Source organism: Hyalella azteca, unplaced genomic scaffold (genome assembly GCF_000764305.2).
Source record: "Hyalella azteca isolate HAZT.00-mixed unplaced genomic scaffold, Hazt_2.0.2 contig1382, whole genome shotgun sequence".
Classification (NCBI taxonomy): Eukaryota; Metazoa; Arthropoda; class Malacostraca; order Amphipoda; family Hyalellidae; genus Hyalella; species Hyalella azteca.
In genome coordinates, this window is record NW_025931701.1 from 276774 (window position 1) to 295582 (window position 18809).

Below are 18809 nucleotides of genomic sequence, written 5' to 3' on the forward strand. Positions count from 1 at the left end.
AACGGGATAAAGTTGTTTGCATATTTTAATCGGTTTGCTTAATTAAAAAATTGCTATATTACTATTATATTATTTATCCTTTGATTGAAGAGGTCTCTGGTTATCATTTTTACAATTCAAGCTAAGGTCATTGTTGAACGGCTATCATGTCGCCAACAAAACCATGTCAAGACCAATTTCTCGAACTGCCGAAACATTTTCCGCAGATCTTCCACGTAGAAATGTTAACGGTACATTTCTTACGTTTGGCACAAGCACGATTGTCGTACAGTGCTGAACGGTATAAAAAACATCAAGTTTCCACTATTGATTAAATGAACACGAATTTAATAAAAACCCAATGTTACTGCAATATACTAAAAATTGTTACAACCGTTTATCCAGTCCGTATTATATATTGCTTACGTAGTACGCACAACCACTTTCATAACAGGAACGACGATTAAGTGCCTCAAGATTTGCGTTGCATCAGTACCTCTGGACGCGGCAGTGTGAACTTGTTTCCTTGAAGCATCAGCTGGTGGCTGGCTGCCGTTAGATCATTTTTAATATGTCGCAGAGGAAGCTGAAGAAGAAGGAGCAGGTCAGACTTTGCTGGATTAAAAATTTTCTGTATTATGTGTAAAATTTCAGTTGTGGCTCTGAATAAAAAGGCAGATTAAGTTCCACTGTTCCAGATATTTCTCTTGAGTCTGTTGCACAACTTACTAACTTAACCTCTGGAGTTGGGCCTGTTTGGGTTACATTATAGCCTACTTGATTTTAAACATCTCCAAAGATGATTATATTTTGATTTATTGTGAATTTAAGAATGATTTTATGTTGAACAGGTTTGAAGTTTATTTGTTTATATATTCCCTTATCCTCTCTCTATCCTTGATATTTTATCTTTGGTATATATGTCAATGTCATTATGTAATTTAATTATTTATGTGTTGTTTTGGTCTTTGGATTGGACAGAGAAATTCCAGCCCAGGCTCAATTACTAAAATGTTGGCTGGAGTTTCCCAAAATTCTGGGTAGAAATGATTGTTTTACAGGTAAATTTTGAGAACTGCAAGTGAAAATGCAGTAACTAATTGTGGGGTAACTGCCGACTGCCGTACATTACCCGGCATACGCATACCCGCACTGTCAGTGCGGGTATGCGCTTGCTGAAGATGCCATATAATTTTTCTGAAGATGCCATATAATAGCGCTTGCAAAGAGCTATAAAATGAGCCCAAACTTTTTATGAAATGTTTCATGGTAAAAAGTTATTAAAGAAAAACTCCAATAACTGTCCCATATTACCCCGTTTGACAGTATACGCGGCAGGGTTGGCGATTTTTTTTTATTTAAAAAAAAATCAAAAATCAATGATTTTTTTTATTTTTTTCATGCTTTTTTTGATTTATTTGATTTTTTTTTCAACTTTTTTTTCCTTTTTGATGTGTTATTTTTATGTTGCAATTAGCCTACTAACAATAACAGTATATGGATCATAATGGATGGCTAAAAAAGGACACTTATTGCCTTCAATAATGGCCAACAGTCCAAAGTGGTGTTTACCCCTTCGGGATTTTTGGGTAAACAATTATTGGTACGATGTCTATTCATTAGCTTTGTAAAGTTTGTATGGAGCAAGGTAATAAGCTAAATATTGACCATTCAACTGGCTTCAATATACAAAAAGTCAAAAAAACACTTCAGGAATGCAGATCTTCTAAACATTGAAGAGTCACATAACAGATAGGTAGCTGATAGCACAGTGCACAGCACTATCAATAGATCCACTAGTTTTATGTCCTAAAAATCTACCAGACTCTACCCTCAATACACACCAACTATTAGTGACCTGTGACTGTAGCTGATACCACAGTGCACAGCACTATCAATAGATCTACTAGTTTTATGTCCTATAAATCTACATAGCTAAGCTGCTAGCTACGTACAATGTATATTGCACACATGATGCCTCTGTACCAAAAACATTCAATTTATTGGAACCTAATACACACTAAAGGCAACAAGTTTATATACCAATTTGTCATTTATAGTACATTTATACTAGACCATGAATAACAATACCTCAATATAAATTAAAGACTGCCACTCAAGACTCAATATATTTAAATATATTAAAAAATAAAAAAAAATTGAAAAAATAAAAAAAATCATGATTTTTTATAAAAAAATCAAGTGATTTAATCACATGATTTAATCATTTTGATTTAATCATTGCCAACCCTGATACGCGGGGGTGTTAATTGCCCATACAGTTGGTGATGGTGGTTGATGATCATTAACAAAACCTTTTGGGTGCAAGATATTTTTGGAAGGAGCAAAATACTGAAAAATGGAAGTTCAAAGAACCATAGTCAACTAAAAAATTCTCGTTTGCTTCTATGCTGGAGATAACGATTACTGTTGAATGATTTACTTCTTATCTAATTGTTGATAAAAGTGCATAATTGGGCTGCAAAATTTTAAATGTATTAAACATTTATAACTTTGAGGCTACAATATTTCTGTAATAAGTAGAAAAATTCTAATCATGTTGTGCAATGCAAAATTTCCATCTTCAGGACATGGCTGTTGCTTATCTAGGCTGGCCAATGAAGTAAGAATAATGGGCTCTGTAAAAAAAATGAGCCCAACCCAGTTGGCTTTTCCAAAGAAAATAGTTTCAGTACTTTATTCTTAAATGAAAAGTAAAAAAATTACAAGTAAAAAATGTCAAATGTACATATATCAAAATACTAAATAAAATATTTTATATTTAAAAATACCTGACAGTTTAGTGACCTGAATATAAATAGAATCTATTTAATACTCCTTTATGCTGACAGTAATACCTATGTTCTATTAGCCACATATATAGGTCACACTAAGCTCTCTAAATAATAATGGTTTGTATATTTTTCTTTTGGTAGAAATAAAAAATACAGTTTTTTTTAAACCTGATGACTATTATGTCTGCTCCTGAGCAGCCCTTTTTCATTTGCTTAAGAGTTTATTAATTAATTTTTGTTGCACAGGATGTGGCTCCAATACCTTTGGAAGACAAGCCTACTAAGCTGGATTATACTATTGCAAGCTACATGAAGAAGAACACACCAACTAAACGCACCAAATTTCTTCATCATCAGGTCAACTATTTTTATGGTATGTGACTCAAGTTCTGTCCTGCTCTTAATGTTTAGATAAAATGATATTTGCTGAGTTCAGATCTTGGAGCAGCTAAGACAAATTGAGGTTGTAAAAAAAAACATTTGGTGTCAAAACATTAACACAGTGTTAAAATTCTATGGAAAGTGTAACAAAAAACATTTTTGATATGGTCTATATAATATGGTTGTTTGATATGGTCTAGATAAAACACAACTATATTGGTCTATGAAAAGGGATCAGAATGAAGGAAATTGTTCATTTCTTGCCCAGCTTCTAAAGCCGTGGACGTTCTCCTGGACTCACAGTGGGCTACTGGGAAAGATGCCATCTTCAGGGACCGCCAAAGTGTTGTTGATTACTGCAACAAGTGAGGTTTTGTAATATTGAGGATACTTTTTGTAAATTTGATTTCCAATTTTTAGCAAAATATTCTTATGAGATCAAGTTATCTGAGATCCGAGATGCTCTCACCACTTTAAAGTTTGAGTACCCTGTGAAGAACCCTTAATTCAATATAGGTTACATCCCTGTAACATACATACTCAAACCATATCCATTCATACCATATTCATCACCTTCCATGACAAATAAGATGAGAGATTCTTTTAATCATTATCATCTGCTATTTCAGATGTGGGATAATGAATATCTTTTGAAGTTGCTGAGCTTCTTTGCATATTATGTCTGTTAAATTTATTGATTCAATCAGCCAGTTAAATTGGGATTTGAAGAGTTGGAATGTCCATGTTGAATTTTTCATTTAATCAACTCTTTAGGGGCTTCTCTTCTGTACACACTTAAATGCAAAATTTTTTCTTTAGTGTATAGTGCAGATTTTGCAGAGCAATTGAATTTGACTGAGAAATCACAGTGTTTTCCTAACTAAGCGCTATTGTACATTCATACTGGTTTATTAGTGTGTTGTGGAAGAACCATCTAGGGGTTTGATATTCAGATGATAAGTTCTTATGCTCAGATTTCACAGACGTGAACATTTTCAAATGTTATGCAAATGTATTGATGTACCAGTCTGCCATATTATTTTGTATTAACATTGCATACTAGTTGATTGATGTAATTTCATTCATGAATTAATGATGGCCTTTTTGCATCTGTTTATTGTGGTTCAATTTCTACACATTCCTTCTTTAAAAAGTGATTGGTTGTCAATTGCTTTAAATGCACCTCGTTGTTACCTATGCTTGCTTATTAGTGGAGATATTTGGTGAAGGATTTTATTTCAATATTTTGTCCTATTCTGCTTGTTTACATTGATTACAAATAGCGGTTAGCTCTGCGCTGTTTTTGGTTTTCAGCAACTTTCATTTGGTATGCATTTTCAATTATAAATTATTGTGGCTGTGTTCTTCATGAATGTTTAAATTGACTTTAATTTAATCAGAACAGTTTAGAAATCTTTCCAAGCCCCAAGAAGGTATTGCTTTTGCTCACTAGGATATTAATTTTAAGTGAAACTATTTTTTAATATTGTTTTCCACATGTGTTTGGGATTGTACAGTAGTACCGTACCATACTTCAGTTTTTGGCCACAAACCATTCCATATTTATAGTCAATAACCAATTTGATTTATTAAAGGAAAATAATGATATGAATTAATTAGTGTCGAAGACTCAGAACCGTATACTGTGATATACATACATTAAAACTATTTCCTTTCTGAGTTGAATTTCTTTTGTCTCCAATTATCTTATCATTACGTATGCTACTGCTGCTGACTTCCTTCTGATGCATGTCAAAGTGTTGAAAGCAGTATTATGAACAAATTAAAATTTAAAAATACTATCTAAATCACTGAGTTTAATCTTCCTACTGTAGATTGACTTGTGTCAGAGCAACTAACAAGCCTGGACTGAATGAAAATGTTCAATCCTGTTTTAATAATATTAAAAATCAAAGCAATATTATTTCAAAATTCCATGTCAGACTTTTACAGTGCTCAACATCCGAGGTATAACACTGTTCTTTGAATTTCAACTATAGCTGCTTTTTTCATTTCTGATGATATGCGTTCTTATTTGGAGAACGTATTATTTTATTTAATGTTTTCCTGTTAATCTTTCAATTTTTCGTTTCTTCACTGTTTATCTTAACTCATCCCTAACGATTTCTCATATGAATAGACTGCTGACTCAGAAGTTCTTCCACCGCGCCCGTAAGATTCCCGTCACTGAGAGAGATCTTAAGCCGAAGGAGCTGAAGAAAAAGCGGGAGAAGGAGGAAAAAGAGAAGGAAAAGGAGAAGAACAAGAAAGAAAAGATCAAAAAGAGAAAAGAGTTGAGCGAGAGCGAGGACACCAAGAAAGAAGATGATGACCAAAATGATGATCGAAACTCATCCACGAAGAAGAAAAGGAAAATTAAACTTGATATGCACCTGGAACAGGTCAGTTCTGTCCTGCAGTTGTCTCAATTTCTCCGACCACTTCCACTTCAAGGGATAAATTTAATTTCAAAGTATAGTGTGTAATGATGAGGAGCATTATACTTTCTGGTGTTCCCAGTAATTTCTTTTCGATCTTCTTCTGTGGCGTACTTTGAAAAAAAAAAATATGCAAGCAAAAGGAAAGCATCACTGAGGAGCTGTTCAAGACCCCTTTTTCTCAAATGCCTGCAATTAGTTTAAACTCTGCGTGCGATACAATAGATCTTTGTTACGTTACACACGATGCGCATCACACATTCAGTGGGTTGCATGTTTCACCACCTGACGAGTCTATCCACCTTTTAAGTGACAAATTGCTAATTCAGTTAGATTTTCCTTGTTAGTATTAGGTATTTTATTTAAGAACAATCAATTTAGATGACAGGAGTGTTTTTACAAGAATTTTCCTTTTTACTTTAGTAACACAATATTGTCATGATTTGTTGCAAACGAATAGCTAGCATCACTAGCAAAAATTTTCACCCTGAAGTAAACATGTTATCACCCGCTGATATATTTAAACAGATAGCTGCGGCATTAATTAAACCTATACCAAATTTTCATGCAAAAATTTCGACGTAAATTTCACTGAATTTAATGGTTCCTCAAAAAACATCCAAATTACTTCCTCTTGAGACGTACGAAGCCACTTTTTGATAGCTCTTGATAAATGCTGAGAAACTAAAATGCGAAGAAACTAAAGATAAGAAACTTCACCTTTATTTCCCCAACAATTCTGTGGTTTTGTTTTTGCGACGAGTGCTTCCTTCCTTTACGTTGCTTCATGGTGCATCACAATGAAAATGTTAGCTTATTCTACCTAACGATTCTGAGATCAAAGTTGTTTTTCTGTTAGATATTGCTTGTTTTCGCATGTTTTGAGTGTTACCGATACCTACAGAACATAATTTTGTGTTTTCTTATTTGTAAGCACCTGTGTCCTATTTGGTGCAGTTGTTCGTGGACGGTTCTGACGCGTACGTGTGGATGTACGATCCCGTGCCTTTCTGGTACTACATCGCCGGGGCGCTGTGCCTGCTCGCTGCCGTCGCTATTTGCCTCTTCCCGCTGTGGCCTCCCATGGTGCGGTCAGTATTCTAGACGCGATCACAGTATTTGCCTCTTCCCGCTGTGGCCTCCCATGGTGCGGTCAGTATTCTAGACGCGATCACAGTATTTGCCTCTTCCCGCTGTGGCCTCCCATGGTGCGGTCAGTATTCTAGACGCGATCACAGTATTTGCCTCTTCCCGCTGCGGCCTCCCATGGTGCGGTCAGTATTCTAGACGCGATCACGGTATTATGGACTTCATCTATCGCAATGTGGATTAGAGCTTGACGATCCCAGGGTGACCAATGCTAAATTTTAGGTGGTGGCTATGTTGAAATATTACTTCATTTGCGGGTAAGTTCTGTTCAAAGAGGACTGTGGGTGCAGTAAAACACTACAACCGTGAAAATAGTATTAACTAAAGCAAAGATCGTGCAACATACCTAGTAAAAAATTTAATTGGAAGCATGTATTAAAATTTTAAATAACTTATCAGTAGGATCACATAATTCGCAGTCTCAAATTTGAAAACGTTATGGAGGTCCTTGAAAAACGTATAAAAAATCCTATTATACAAAATAATCCCACAAATCCACTATAAACAAATGACAAAAGCAAAATTTGCAGAGTGGATCTCAAAACATAAGTTGACGAATAGGTAACAAACCGAAGAAAAATAAGCTAAATTAGTCAAACCTATTCATTTATAAATCAAAGCGGATAAGAAATTGACGCGTTATTCAAACTAGGCATTAAAATATTCAAATATTATAAAACAATTTTAAAATATTGATCGTTGTGGTGTTGCTGTAATTTGCAATTACATTTGTACTCTCAGATCTTTAAAATGAAAATGAAGCAGCGCTCCGAAAGATATCGTAAATTTTCTCGGCAGTTATGTTCTTCAAGATGCATGTAAATGCGCCTCAAGTAGTTTTTGTTGAAGAAAATTAATTAAGTTTAGGGCATAGAGAGCAGGAGATAACGGTGCTTATTTCTTGCTTCTAAATTCTCATGATTCTTCCTATTTTAAGCACGGTTTTTATAATATTAGAAAATTCTATTTCTATCTGGCAAGGGTAATGCAAGTCATTTACGCTCTAAAGCAAATGTGCAAGCTATGTCGGTATAATTTGAATTCGTTTCCTTATTGTTGGTATGTTGGTATAATTTGCATTCGTTTCCTTATAGTTCAAATTTAATTACAGAAAAGGCGTGTACTACCTGAGCGTGGCTGCAGCGTCTTTCCTGGGCGTGATCCTTGGTCTTGCGGTTGTCCGCTTCATCGTCTTCCTGATAATCTGGGTGCTGTCAATGGGGCGTCACCACCTGTGGCTCCTCCCGAACCTCACCGAGGACGTGGGCTTCCTTGCTTCCTTCTGGCCCCTTTATCACGTGAGTTCAGTGCCGCCTGAATAACTTTATTTATTCATTTTGAAGTTCGGATAGATCAAAAGCCGTGAAATGAGCCTCACACATCTGCCTCAGCTGAATGAGGCAGATGTACATGGTTTCCAGTCCGAAGCCTCATATGCCGAATGCTATTGCTATCGAAAATCCTGGTAACTAAACTTGCCTGTCAGCAGGCAAAAGATTTATACAAATATATTCAACCCTATGACGCCTAATGTATTCCTTGCACGAGTAGAAGTGCAAGTGAGTATGAAAGAGCTGTATGTGACATAATAGTTATATCTGTAAAAAGGTTGTTAGATTTTATTGAAACATTTATGTTGTCGTATAAACGGTTAGTAGTGAAGCACACGGCATCTCAAATTTTCACTCTTCGGTTGTGATCCCTGGAGCTAACTTGGCATTTCATTTCTTTACATGTCGTGTCTGGGCACCAACACTCCACACCTCAAACGATGCCATCCTGCACTCATCTTGTTCCTACGCCGTAATGTGCTGTTTGCACCTGAATTGTGTTCTAGCTTACTTATATTTTCTATGTCATAATGCGAATTTTAACTATGTAAATCGTTGTCACACGTCGCGAATTGATACGGATGTTATCGCGCGGGACAGTATGAGTACAGAGGTGCTGATTTCGATCGTAAAAAGTCAAAGAAGAGTAAAAAGAAGGTGACTTTAAATACGGCGGAAACAGAAGACGACAATAAGAGGTCGGACAGAGAGGGACCTGAAAATACGTCAGCTGGAGAAACAGATAGACCGGAGACCGATGGGGAAAGGTAAGTTGTTTTATCAGTAAGGTAAGTTTTGGTCAGATGCATTTTTCTGTCCGAGGGAAGTCGCTGATTTTTCCATAAATGAGACAATGCGCTGAAAACCTGTGTAGTAACTGTTTGCTCAAATTTCTTCATTCTATTTTAACTTTTCATATATTAGCATTCAGTTAAATCGCGCTCATATGTTCGTTGAATTTAACCTCGATATTTTTCATGTTTAATGTTCCATTTTTAGCGCATTTTCTCATTTATGGAAAAATTGCACTATTGTGCACGCCATGTCCGTCCGTCCGTGACTTCACGTTTTCGTCGACGAGAAAATGCGCTCTCTGTCACTAACTGCAGTGAGAACTGAGTTTTATTTTTTTAATAGCGCTCCTTGCCTGACCTTTTATGAGATTGATTGCGGCAAATGGTTTGATAACGAGTCATTACATCTCTGATCAGCTGGAATCATTCTCTCGGTTGATCACGACGTTACTGCGTTACGGTTATCATTTTTTTTTTGGTTGATGTTTACTGTGTAAAATTGTGGGAACCGGCTTGCTAAAAGGAAATTGTAATTCACTAATTTAAATATCAAACCTCTCTACTGATTAATTTGATTCTAAAAAATAGAACAGGTGTCATTGTAAACAACAGCAACACATAATTTGTTTCGTTGTTTTTTGATATCATATCCTGAGGCTAGTTCTTTATTAGTTCAATATACACGTAATTGTTGAATGCGAGTTTGGTTTACCGTTCGAGTAACGTGCCCCCAGCTGTGCTGTAGACACGTACGTTTTGAATGTGAATCTGGTTGACGTGTTCTACTGTGTTGCACGTTGACGTGTTCTACTCTGTTCTAAATTGACGTGTTCTACTCTGTCACAGACATGACCGCGATTCTGGCAGTAACGGCGAATCGGACGCGTCGCAACACTCGCAGTCATTTGAGCTGCTGCATAGGGAGGATCTGGACACCGGCGACGAGCAGGACGATCACGAGGAGCCTCCTGATCAAACCCAAGAGGAGGATAAAGACAGTAGTGGTCATGAGGCTCAAGAGAGTGCAGCCACATAAAACTGCTCCTTGCCTTCTTGTTTCTGCTGTTGTTCAGGTGTAATATCTTAACTTTGCAATGTTAGTGAACCGCCCTCTGGAAAAAAATGACCTGTCTCATTACCTGTTTCACTAGAATTTCCCAGATAAAATATGGTTACTTCCATCTGCATTCGTATCTTTGTAAAGCTCGTGTCTGACTAATGCTACTTGAGAGCAGGTTTATGAAAGGCACGTACATATTTTCGATTACGAGCTCCTATGTTAATAACAATAACTACTTGTTTCTACTCAGCGGCCAGATAATAATTTCAACTTCTAAAACTGTCATCCTACCATTTGTGTTTTGTTGCTGCAAATTATGTTTTTATAAAACTCGTCTGTTATTTTTTGAAGGAAAACTGCATTTCGATTCCTTTCAAACCTTTTGAATTGCTCACCCTAATGCAATGTAGTTTTAGAAATTTGTTTTCAATCTTGCATGAATATGCAGTCGGTTTGCGCCCATCTGATGCGAAAACGTCGTGCACTGTTATTGGATGCGGTAACGTTGCGTGCTGTTATTGGATGCGGTAACGTTGCGTGCTGTTATTGGATGCGGTACCGTTGCGTGCTGTTATTGGATGCGGTACAGTTGCGTGCTGTTATTGGATGCGGTACCGTTGCGTGCTGTCATTGGATGCGGTAACGTTGCGTGCTGTCATTGGATGCGGTAACGTTGCGTGCTGTCATTGGATGCGATAACGTTGCGTGCTGTTATTGGATGCGATATCGTTGCGTGCTGTTCTTTATCACAAATTGTTCGAGATTTTTCTGTGACTACAGACTATTAACTTCTGAATCTCAAAAATGCTACTTTGCCATTGTGCAAATAGTTAGGAGTTGGCCTAAAATTGCAGAAAATCTTTTAGTCTAATTTATTAGTCCCCAGGTTAGGTTAGTATGGTTGTAATTCCGTTTTGAGGGACTAGCGTATTGAGCAGAGTTCATTTTCAACGGAAGCATGTATAGGTTTTGCATAAAGCTACATTTGGATAATGTTGGCAAATGAGTGGATTAAATATAGAACTTATAGAATAAAACATATTTATTTTCTCATTTACATTGTTCATGGTATCAGAAAATAACGCTGTCATGCAGTTCATCGGCGAATAAAGTAATTTATTTACTCCACATCGTTTTTTGCCTTGAATCTACCCGGTGCATATGGAACATGAGGGAAAAGAAAAGTGCGTACTTTTTATCTGCAGTAGAATTTTTCCAAACATTAACTGAAATATCTTTGTGAAACCCCTGCACAGTCGAAACCTAGATACTAGATTGATGCGAACATAATCCATAGTTAATTTAGGAAAGTAAGAGTGAAACGAGCAATAACAAGCAGATTACCCTTGATGATCGTCACATAGTTAATCGCGAGCACATCTGTTCACTAAAAAATGTGAACAAGCATCAGTTCAAAGAGTGGTAAATGTGTCGTGCGTTAGAAGATGCTAAGTACGTAATTTGTGAACGAAGTATGCGATTTTCAAACTGAGCCCCACAAGCGAACAACGTATCGACTTCAATCCTGACAATCCTCAAAGTTGACTCAAACATGGCATTTGCTTGAGAAATTGTCATGGCACTCAAGAAATTGTCGCAAGGCTAATTCGATATGCGTCCAAAATGAAGTACATAATTTCAATTTTTCAAACATTTTCACGGCGGGCGAGATAAACAAATGGATTACTGTTAATACAAACTCCAGACGCATGAGTGAACTTAAGGGCAATTTCCTCACTGCTAAACTAGATAATATATTGCATTCAGAATGTAAGATCACATATTTTCTTAAAATAAATAAGAGTACCAAATGTGAATAAACCAAGTACAACCTATTTATTCAAGTGGAATACTGACGTCGAGACATTTAACGTGTGTTGTGTGGTATAAGTTGTTCATTCCACTGACAACGACGTACACGTTATATAAAGACTTCTAAGAGTTGCTAAAGTAGTGCTAATAAAATGAAGCTATATAGAATAATATCTATGAAGCTTTAAATCACGAAATCAAAGCTGAGGTAGTCCCTCCCATGTTAGTAACGGTCAGTTAAGAACGAGAGATTCTGCTCTTAACACTGTGCAGCAAAAGAATAGTGGAACTGCTATCTCGAGAACCTTTTTAACTGGCATCAGCGTGACGCGAGATGGCTACGATAATGTCAAGACCGATTAGAATTTTTACACATGAGCCACTTTCCTTTTATAATTTATTTTGTTGCTCGCGAAAAGTAAACGTATAAAACAATATACATATGTCATCACGTTTTCGTTCGCTTTGAAATTCAGCGTACTCATCATTATACAAACATTCATTCCAAAATTTAAATACAAATATAATAGACATGATCTGTTGTCAACGAGGTCTTTACAATCGGTAAAAAATGTTGAAGTACTAACGACAATAACACCGCTGGCTCTCATTTCAGCAAGCAGCAATGGGAACACGTGTATGGTTTGCAAAAATGATCTATCGTTCTCAAGAAGATATGAATGGCCGAATGTATAATTAGTCTACTGACCTCTGGCACGGAACTTGTGCTGAGCATATATAACTAATCTGTCATCTGCCTGGTCAAGCCTGCCAATAACACAAATATCTACTCCAGCACAAGGACAAGTACTTTGCACATAAAGCCTCGGGAGATCTGAAACGAATGCACGTGCCACATGAAGGGCACGACAGTAAATGCACATGAGTAAGTGGAGAGAAGTGCTACAGCATGAAGAGAAAATGTATGCAAACTTATTTGGAATAATAGTCTGTTGTGACTTAGTACAGGAACTGGTTTACTTGAGGCGATGAGGTAACAATCTTCATCCTCTGGTGGTCATATGGAGATGAAAGATGAGTCACAAATAAATACTAAGTAGCAAAATATAGATATGAACGCAAGTACATCGGCGGACTAGATCAAGAGGATGATGAACCAGTACGTTCAACCAAGTGAAGATTAAAACCCAGATTAAATAACAACGTAGAATAAATGATTTCAACTGTCCATTCCAATTTTTAGCAGTGAAAAAAATGCTTATATTCCAAATATACGATATGTTTTAAAATTAGATGGCATCCAATGATGATTTGAAGCTCACCAAAGAAAATTAGATAGCTTTACTCGGCATGACCAAGTAATCCCGCTCAGTCATGGTGCATTGGCCTACGATCATGGCCTACACATAATATTATACGAGACTTCAAAATAATACTGTTAAGCAATAAATATTGATAATGTATTTACAACTGGACCCGATCACGAGTAATCTATTGACTGAGACTCCACAAAACTAAAATTACCGATGCCTCGTAGTTCCATATGAAATTACAATAATGAGTATAATTTTTCGCTCCCTTCACAGTAGGGAGGCGTAAACTATAAACCTAGAATAAAAATAAATCAAGTATTGCGCACATAAAATTTCTAGTGATTAGCGAAGCAAAACTCGCAAAAAATACACATTGTACATTAGTCTTCAGGAACATCCGGACAAGCAGAATCCCTTGGACGGTTCACCCGCTGTGCCCAGTTGCACCGTGTCTGGTAGAGGCACCGCCTCCTGGGTGACGAAACGTCGGTCAGTGACATGAGTTGAGAAAGGCGATGCAAGTAGAGGGAATACAAATGTAGGGAAATCGTGTAAGTTGAGGAAATGAAAGTTACGGTAATTATAGCTGAGATGCAAGTTACGCAATGAAATTGAGTCAAGCACATATCAATGGCGCAACCCTTCCATGCATGATGAAACAATCAAGAACAGAAACATGTCCACTGAAATCGATTACATAAATGCACCTATCAATTTTTTTTAATGCTGTTACGAGAATATTTGCTAAATGACTCAAGTAACAAAAATAATAAGTCCAAGATCAATCAATAGTTTTTTTGTTTTCATTTTACAAGTATCCAAAACCGAGAAAGGACTTTAGATAGATTAAATGAAGTCTTTGAGGAAATCATTTACTCTCATTCAGAAGATAGACCAGTATGTAGACACATAATAAACTTAGCACACTCGTATCGGAGAATCTGAACTATGTATTGTGAATATGCATTATGAATAGGCAAATATTTCTAATGCTCAACTAAATTTGAAATGTTCTCGGAGTAAAACGTGTGGTAAAAGTAAAGGAAATTTTTTCAACTATAAAGCACCAATAATGTCCTCCAGAAGAATTCTCTTGAATATAAACTTGAACGTCGTTTACAGTTCCTTGCTATTGCCCTGCAGACCTACCGTACCATCCCTTTTTCCCACTCATCGTTACCCTCACGAGAAATGACCCAGCAAGTTCATTAGTTATTCCAGTCAATTTCTTTATCTCTTAGCCAATCCTCCTGGGGGATAACATCGTCGTGCCTCTTGGCTCTCGTGATGAGGCGAAGCAGTCCCATCACACAGAAATTTCCTCCTACACCACGTAGACAGAAGAGAACAACTGAGTTCTGTCTGTCGCTCCAAGTCCGATGCTTCCTTGCATCCAATGCAGTTATCATGCACTCTACACGTTTAGGACAGGTGTTTAGTCTCCGTATGTGCCTTGTCTCAGGCGCATATGGGAGGTGCTCTCACCTGGGGCGCGTCCGTGCAGACGTAGCGCCTGAGGCAGGCCAGGAAGGCGCTCTCTACGCCTGTTGCGTCTTTGGCCGAAGTCTCGCAGTAGCCGAGGTCTCCGTTGGCAGTGCAGTAAGATTCCGCTTCTTCTTTTGTAACCGCTCGTGGCAAATCCAACTGAACGCAACACTTCAGAGTTATTAAGGTGAAAGAAGAGGCAATCAAGATTTGAAGAAGTTATAAAAAACCATGGACTATATAAAACCATCAATAATGCATCATTTTAAAGACATTAGAGGTCAAGACATGACAAATATTATCACAGCACCGCCCTTTAATTAGATTTTGGGTCGAACTAATAAATCACACAGTTTAACAAACAATTTTAAAAAATACATGGATTTTAAAAAGCGCAAACTCAGTGCGAAAAGAGAAGGGGATGAATATGAAGTATCAATAACAAACTATCAATAATCTATTTCGTGCTAGCCCAGACGTAAAATTTTCTTTCTATGAATTTTGATTTTGTTCATAAATGGGGAAACAGCTTGAATATTGTTAGCATATTTTAGATATGGAATGGACTGGTTGAGGTTAGTTAGTGATGCACTTAACAAAAAATACTGTAGCAATTCAAGCAATTTCTTGCCTCTTTACTTCTTAACACCAAAGAAACAAAAGTTTAAAAAGTCTAAGTTAAAGTATGTGCGCACCTTATTTCCCACAACCATGAAGGGAAAGTCGGCCTTTACATCAGCGTAATGAATGAATTCTCTGCGCCAGGTGTCGAGGTTCTGGAAGCTCTGCCTGTCGTCCAAGGCGAACGTGAGAAGACACATGTCAGAGCCGCGGTAGAACGGCGTACGTAAACTTTTGAATCGCTCCTGCCCCGCCGTATCCCATATCTGCAACGATAAAATTATCAAAACTAAAGTTTAACTTAGGAATGAGAAAGGAAAGTAGCAGCAATTGATGGACAGTGTTGGCGGTCTTGATGCAGAACTTCCATTCAAGGTTCAGACGATAATCAACACCTGAGGTTTGAGCAATAACTGATGATGCTTTGTTGCACTGTAAATGCAACAAATGCAATGTTGTAAATTTTCTAATTGGTTCTTGACAAACTTTAATTTGCAGTTACAAGAATGCTTGAAAATCGAGGAATATATCTTGGTAAACAAAAATTTAAGAGCGAATAAGTGAACCGATCAAATCAATTCATCATTACCGAGTTCAATGCAGTAATAACAAAAATTTCCAGCAGCAGTACGTTTATAATACTAGTTCACAATTGATATTTCGGCCAAAAAGTTTCCAGTAATTGCTGGCTACGCTGCACTCATGAAAATTGAATCAATTCACATATAGATTCGTTCTGGCATTGAAGTAACGGTAAACGAGTACCGGTACTACCTACAATAAATACTAGGAATCAAGTTATTCCAAATATTAAAAAATATAACTCAGAACTCACTGCAGTGAGTGACAGAGAGCGCATTTTCTCGTCGACGAAAACTTGAGGTCACGGACAGACGGACGGACAGACAGACGGACATGGCGAGCACAATAGTGCATTTTTTCCATAAATGAGAAAATGTGCTAAAAAGCAAATACAAAATTTTATGTAAAGTTTGAGTAAAATAATTAATTTCTTTCATGCGGTAAATGTCTACCAAGACAATTAATACCAAAATTCCAAAAATCAGAACTGAAGGGTAAAATTACATCACATTCTAAATAAAGTACCTACTAGGTACGTATAGTATATGAATTTAGCCACGACATGGCCCACATTTGATAAGAATTCAACAAAAGGCTTGACAGGCACTACCTGCATCTCACAAAGATAATTGTTTCGGACACTAATCTTTTTTATAAAGGCTTCATCTTCTCAATCTAATGAAGTGCGCAACTCAAGATCACTGTTGTGTAGTTGTAATTGCCCATCCTTTCAGTGGCGACTAGGGAGTGGAATGATAGGTCAGATTTTCAGGGTACAATTATTAACCTAATTTTTCAGGGAAATCTCACAGGTTACTCTAGTTACAGGTACTAGTTCCTTACAGGTTAAAATGCTACTCTAAAACTGTACCTGCACCAAAGTCCATCACTAGTTAACCTACTACCAATTTATGTATGAGGTGGGAATTTCTAATGGGGAGGTCTCAACAAAATGGCCTTTGTTCAAGGTCCATTAGAAGTATGCTAGGCCCCACCTGACCTTTTCTATTTTTTAACATAAATTTGTTTGAATTTTAAGGTAGCTTCAACACTTTTTGCTTGTTTCCTATGATATAAGTTTTGACAACTTCAGCACATGGACCACATGGAACACAATCAGGATGCCCACAAGTTGCTATGAAAATATTGTTATTCCAGAATTTGGATGATTTTAATGGGAAGGCTGCACACTAGCCTACTAGGTACCATACTTAACAAAATTTACATTCAAGAGCAAAATTTCATCATATATACGCACCTACCTAATAGAAAATGTGTAATTTATACTACAACATAGGGTGAAATAATTACCAATATTTGACAAAAAACCAATACCGTAATAAAAAAAATTCAAATACCTTAATCCTATCTAATCATGAAGTTACAAAAGCCATTATAAAATGCATTAAAAATTTGACATCTATGAATAACCCATAGCATGATACTGACCTGGAGGGAATAAGTTTCTCCATTGAGTTCTATTTCTTTACTGAGGAACTCAACACCAATTGTGTGGAAGGAGTTCTCGTCAAATCTGTCTGACACGAATCTGTTCATCAAGCAGGATTTGCCAACACCGCCATCACCAAGTATCACCACCTGCACAATGAAACCATAGCTTACAACATGTAAGATACATTGATGGTGATCAGCTTTAAATAAACTTATGATAATCAAATGCAGAGCCTATGTGTATATATTAAATTGAAATTTCATTAGTAGGATCTAAATGTTTAGTGATTTATCCATTCATAACCATCATTATCATCAACTTGCAGAATTATTGAATTGTTCATTGCTCGAAGCTTTTCATTGTTGAATGCACTTTAATAAAAACATAGGTTTAAAAATAATGTGACTTGTAATGGTAATAGTTTACACTAGTAGGACCAGACAAAAATGGTTATGCATAAGTTTTATTTACTTCAGACATCTTTCCTACTTTTAAAAATTGAAGCTACAAATAACAATTGATTGATTTACCGGTCCCATTAATAGTTAGTAGAGTAAAAAGTTTGAAATTCTGCAAGATTGATACCTATGTAAATACCGGTAGATGCAAAATTTCTGCAAAATTTTAATCATTTTAATCTATATACATAAGCCATCATCAAACTACTGTTCTCATATCAAGAAGTCTCCTTCAATGATCTAAAATTAAAATAGCCACTATTTTGGATTTTGAATTGTATACCTACATAAAATATTTTTTAAGCCATGTTCTCAAGGTCTCACCTTAAGAACAGTACATCTTCCTCTGCTCTTGGTCCGTCTGTGATTGGACATGTTATGATTTCAACCTTATCTAAGTTAAAAAAATGATTAACAAACATTTAAAATATAATTCATTACAAAAAGTTGTATACATACTTTTCAACAAGGCTGTGGCTTAGACAGTTGTTATGAAGGAATTTTTGATACAATTTTAAAGAACATTTCCCAACTTTTCATCAATATATTTGTACTTCTATGTAGATTCAACTCCACATTGACAGCCTATGATCAATATATAAAAAATCTGTATATACCATCAAACGGGGTAAAAAGGGATGGTTTTGAGAGTTTTTTGTTAATAACTTCTTACCATGAAACATTTCAGAAACAAGTTTAGGCTCATTTTATAGCTCTTTGCGAGGGCTATCCAATGGCATCTTCAAAAAAATTCCATATGCTATTCATAAGGTGCCAGATGCAAAATAAAACCGTCCCGATTTACCCCTCAAAGCGGGGTATTCCAGGACACTTGCAATAAAAGTTAATTTTAAAACGTTTGAAGCATGCAGAGTGTACTCATCCATTACTAACAGTACTTTGAAGTCCTCCTCTTTCATTGTAGATGATGTAGATGTAAAATAAATGACATTTTCTGTGATTTTTACTTGTTTTTCCTTTATTGATATTATATTACCATATTCATATTGCTGTATTATTAATGTGATATTACTGTATCCATGGACATGCCATTGAGCATTGACAGCGACCTTGTCCACTGCAAGCAGCCATGTAGCATTTCTTCTGTATCTGTAAGCTTACAGGATGGTTTGTAATTTTGCACAATTTTAATTGAGTCAACTTAGTCAAGTGATTTCACTATAACAAAAAAGATAG

General features: G+C 36.4%; 2 protein-coding genes across 2 annotated transcripts; one reads left to right on the top strand and one right to left on the bottom strand.

The window, feature by feature from the left end:
* Positions 1-250: 250 nt before the first annotated feature.
* On the top strand, positions 251-11051 carry LOC108670913 (translocation protein SEC62). The gene is made up of 8 exons (XM_018158410.2): positions 251-583; positions 3021-3147; positions 3424-3520; positions 5296-5557; positions 6551-6684; positions 7854-8040; positions 8674-8840; positions 9714-11051. The coding sequence occupies exons 1-8, from the start codon at positions 551-553 to the stop codon at positions 9901-9903; spliced, it is 1197 nt and encodes a 398-aa protein (XP_018013899.1). The 5' UTR covers positions 251-550; the 3' UTR covers positions 9904-11051.
* A 1113-nt stretch (positions 11052-12164) lies between these two features.
* On the bottom strand, positions 12165-18238 carry LOC108670914 (ras-related protein Rab-9A-like). Its single transcript, XM_018158411.2, has 5 exons — positions 17937-18238; positions 17151-17300; positions 15194-15385; positions 14499-14657; positions 12165-13484 (listed from the first exon to the last, which is right to left on the bottom strand). Exons 1-5 carry the CDS (start codon positions 17985-17987, stop codon positions 13401-13403), a joined length of 636 nt encoding a protein of 211 aa, XP_018013900.1. The 5' UTR covers positions 17988-18238; the 3' UTR covers positions 12165-13400.
* Positions 18239-18809: the final 571 nt, after the last annotated feature.

Bases quoted from the DNA above. Each gene is read 5' to 3' on its own strand.
- LOC108670913 (XM_018158410.2), top strand. From the start codon at position 551: ATGTCGCAGAGGAAGCTGAAGAAGAAGGAGCAG. The intron at 3,521-5,295 runs GTGAGGTTTTGT...TCATATGAATAG, and splicing joins GTTGTTGATTACTGCAACAA to ACTGCTGACTCAGAAGTTCT. The intron at 8,041-8,673 runs GTGAGTTCAGTG...CGCGCGGGACAG, and splicing joins CCTTCTGGCCCCTTTATCAC to TATGAGTACAGAGGTGCTGA.
- LOC108670914 (XM_018158411.2), bottom strand. From the start codon at position 17,987: ATGTCCAATCACAGACGGACCAAGAGCAGAGGAAGATGTACTGTTCTT. The intron at 15,386-17,150 runs GTCAGTATCATG...TTATCGTTGCAG, and splicing joins GAGAAACTTATTCCCTCCAG to ATATGGGATACGGCGGGGCA. The intron at 13,485-14,498 runs GTGAGAGCACCT...TTCGTCACCCAG, and splicing joins TCTGCACGGACGCGCCCCAG to GAGGCGGTGCCTCTACCAGA.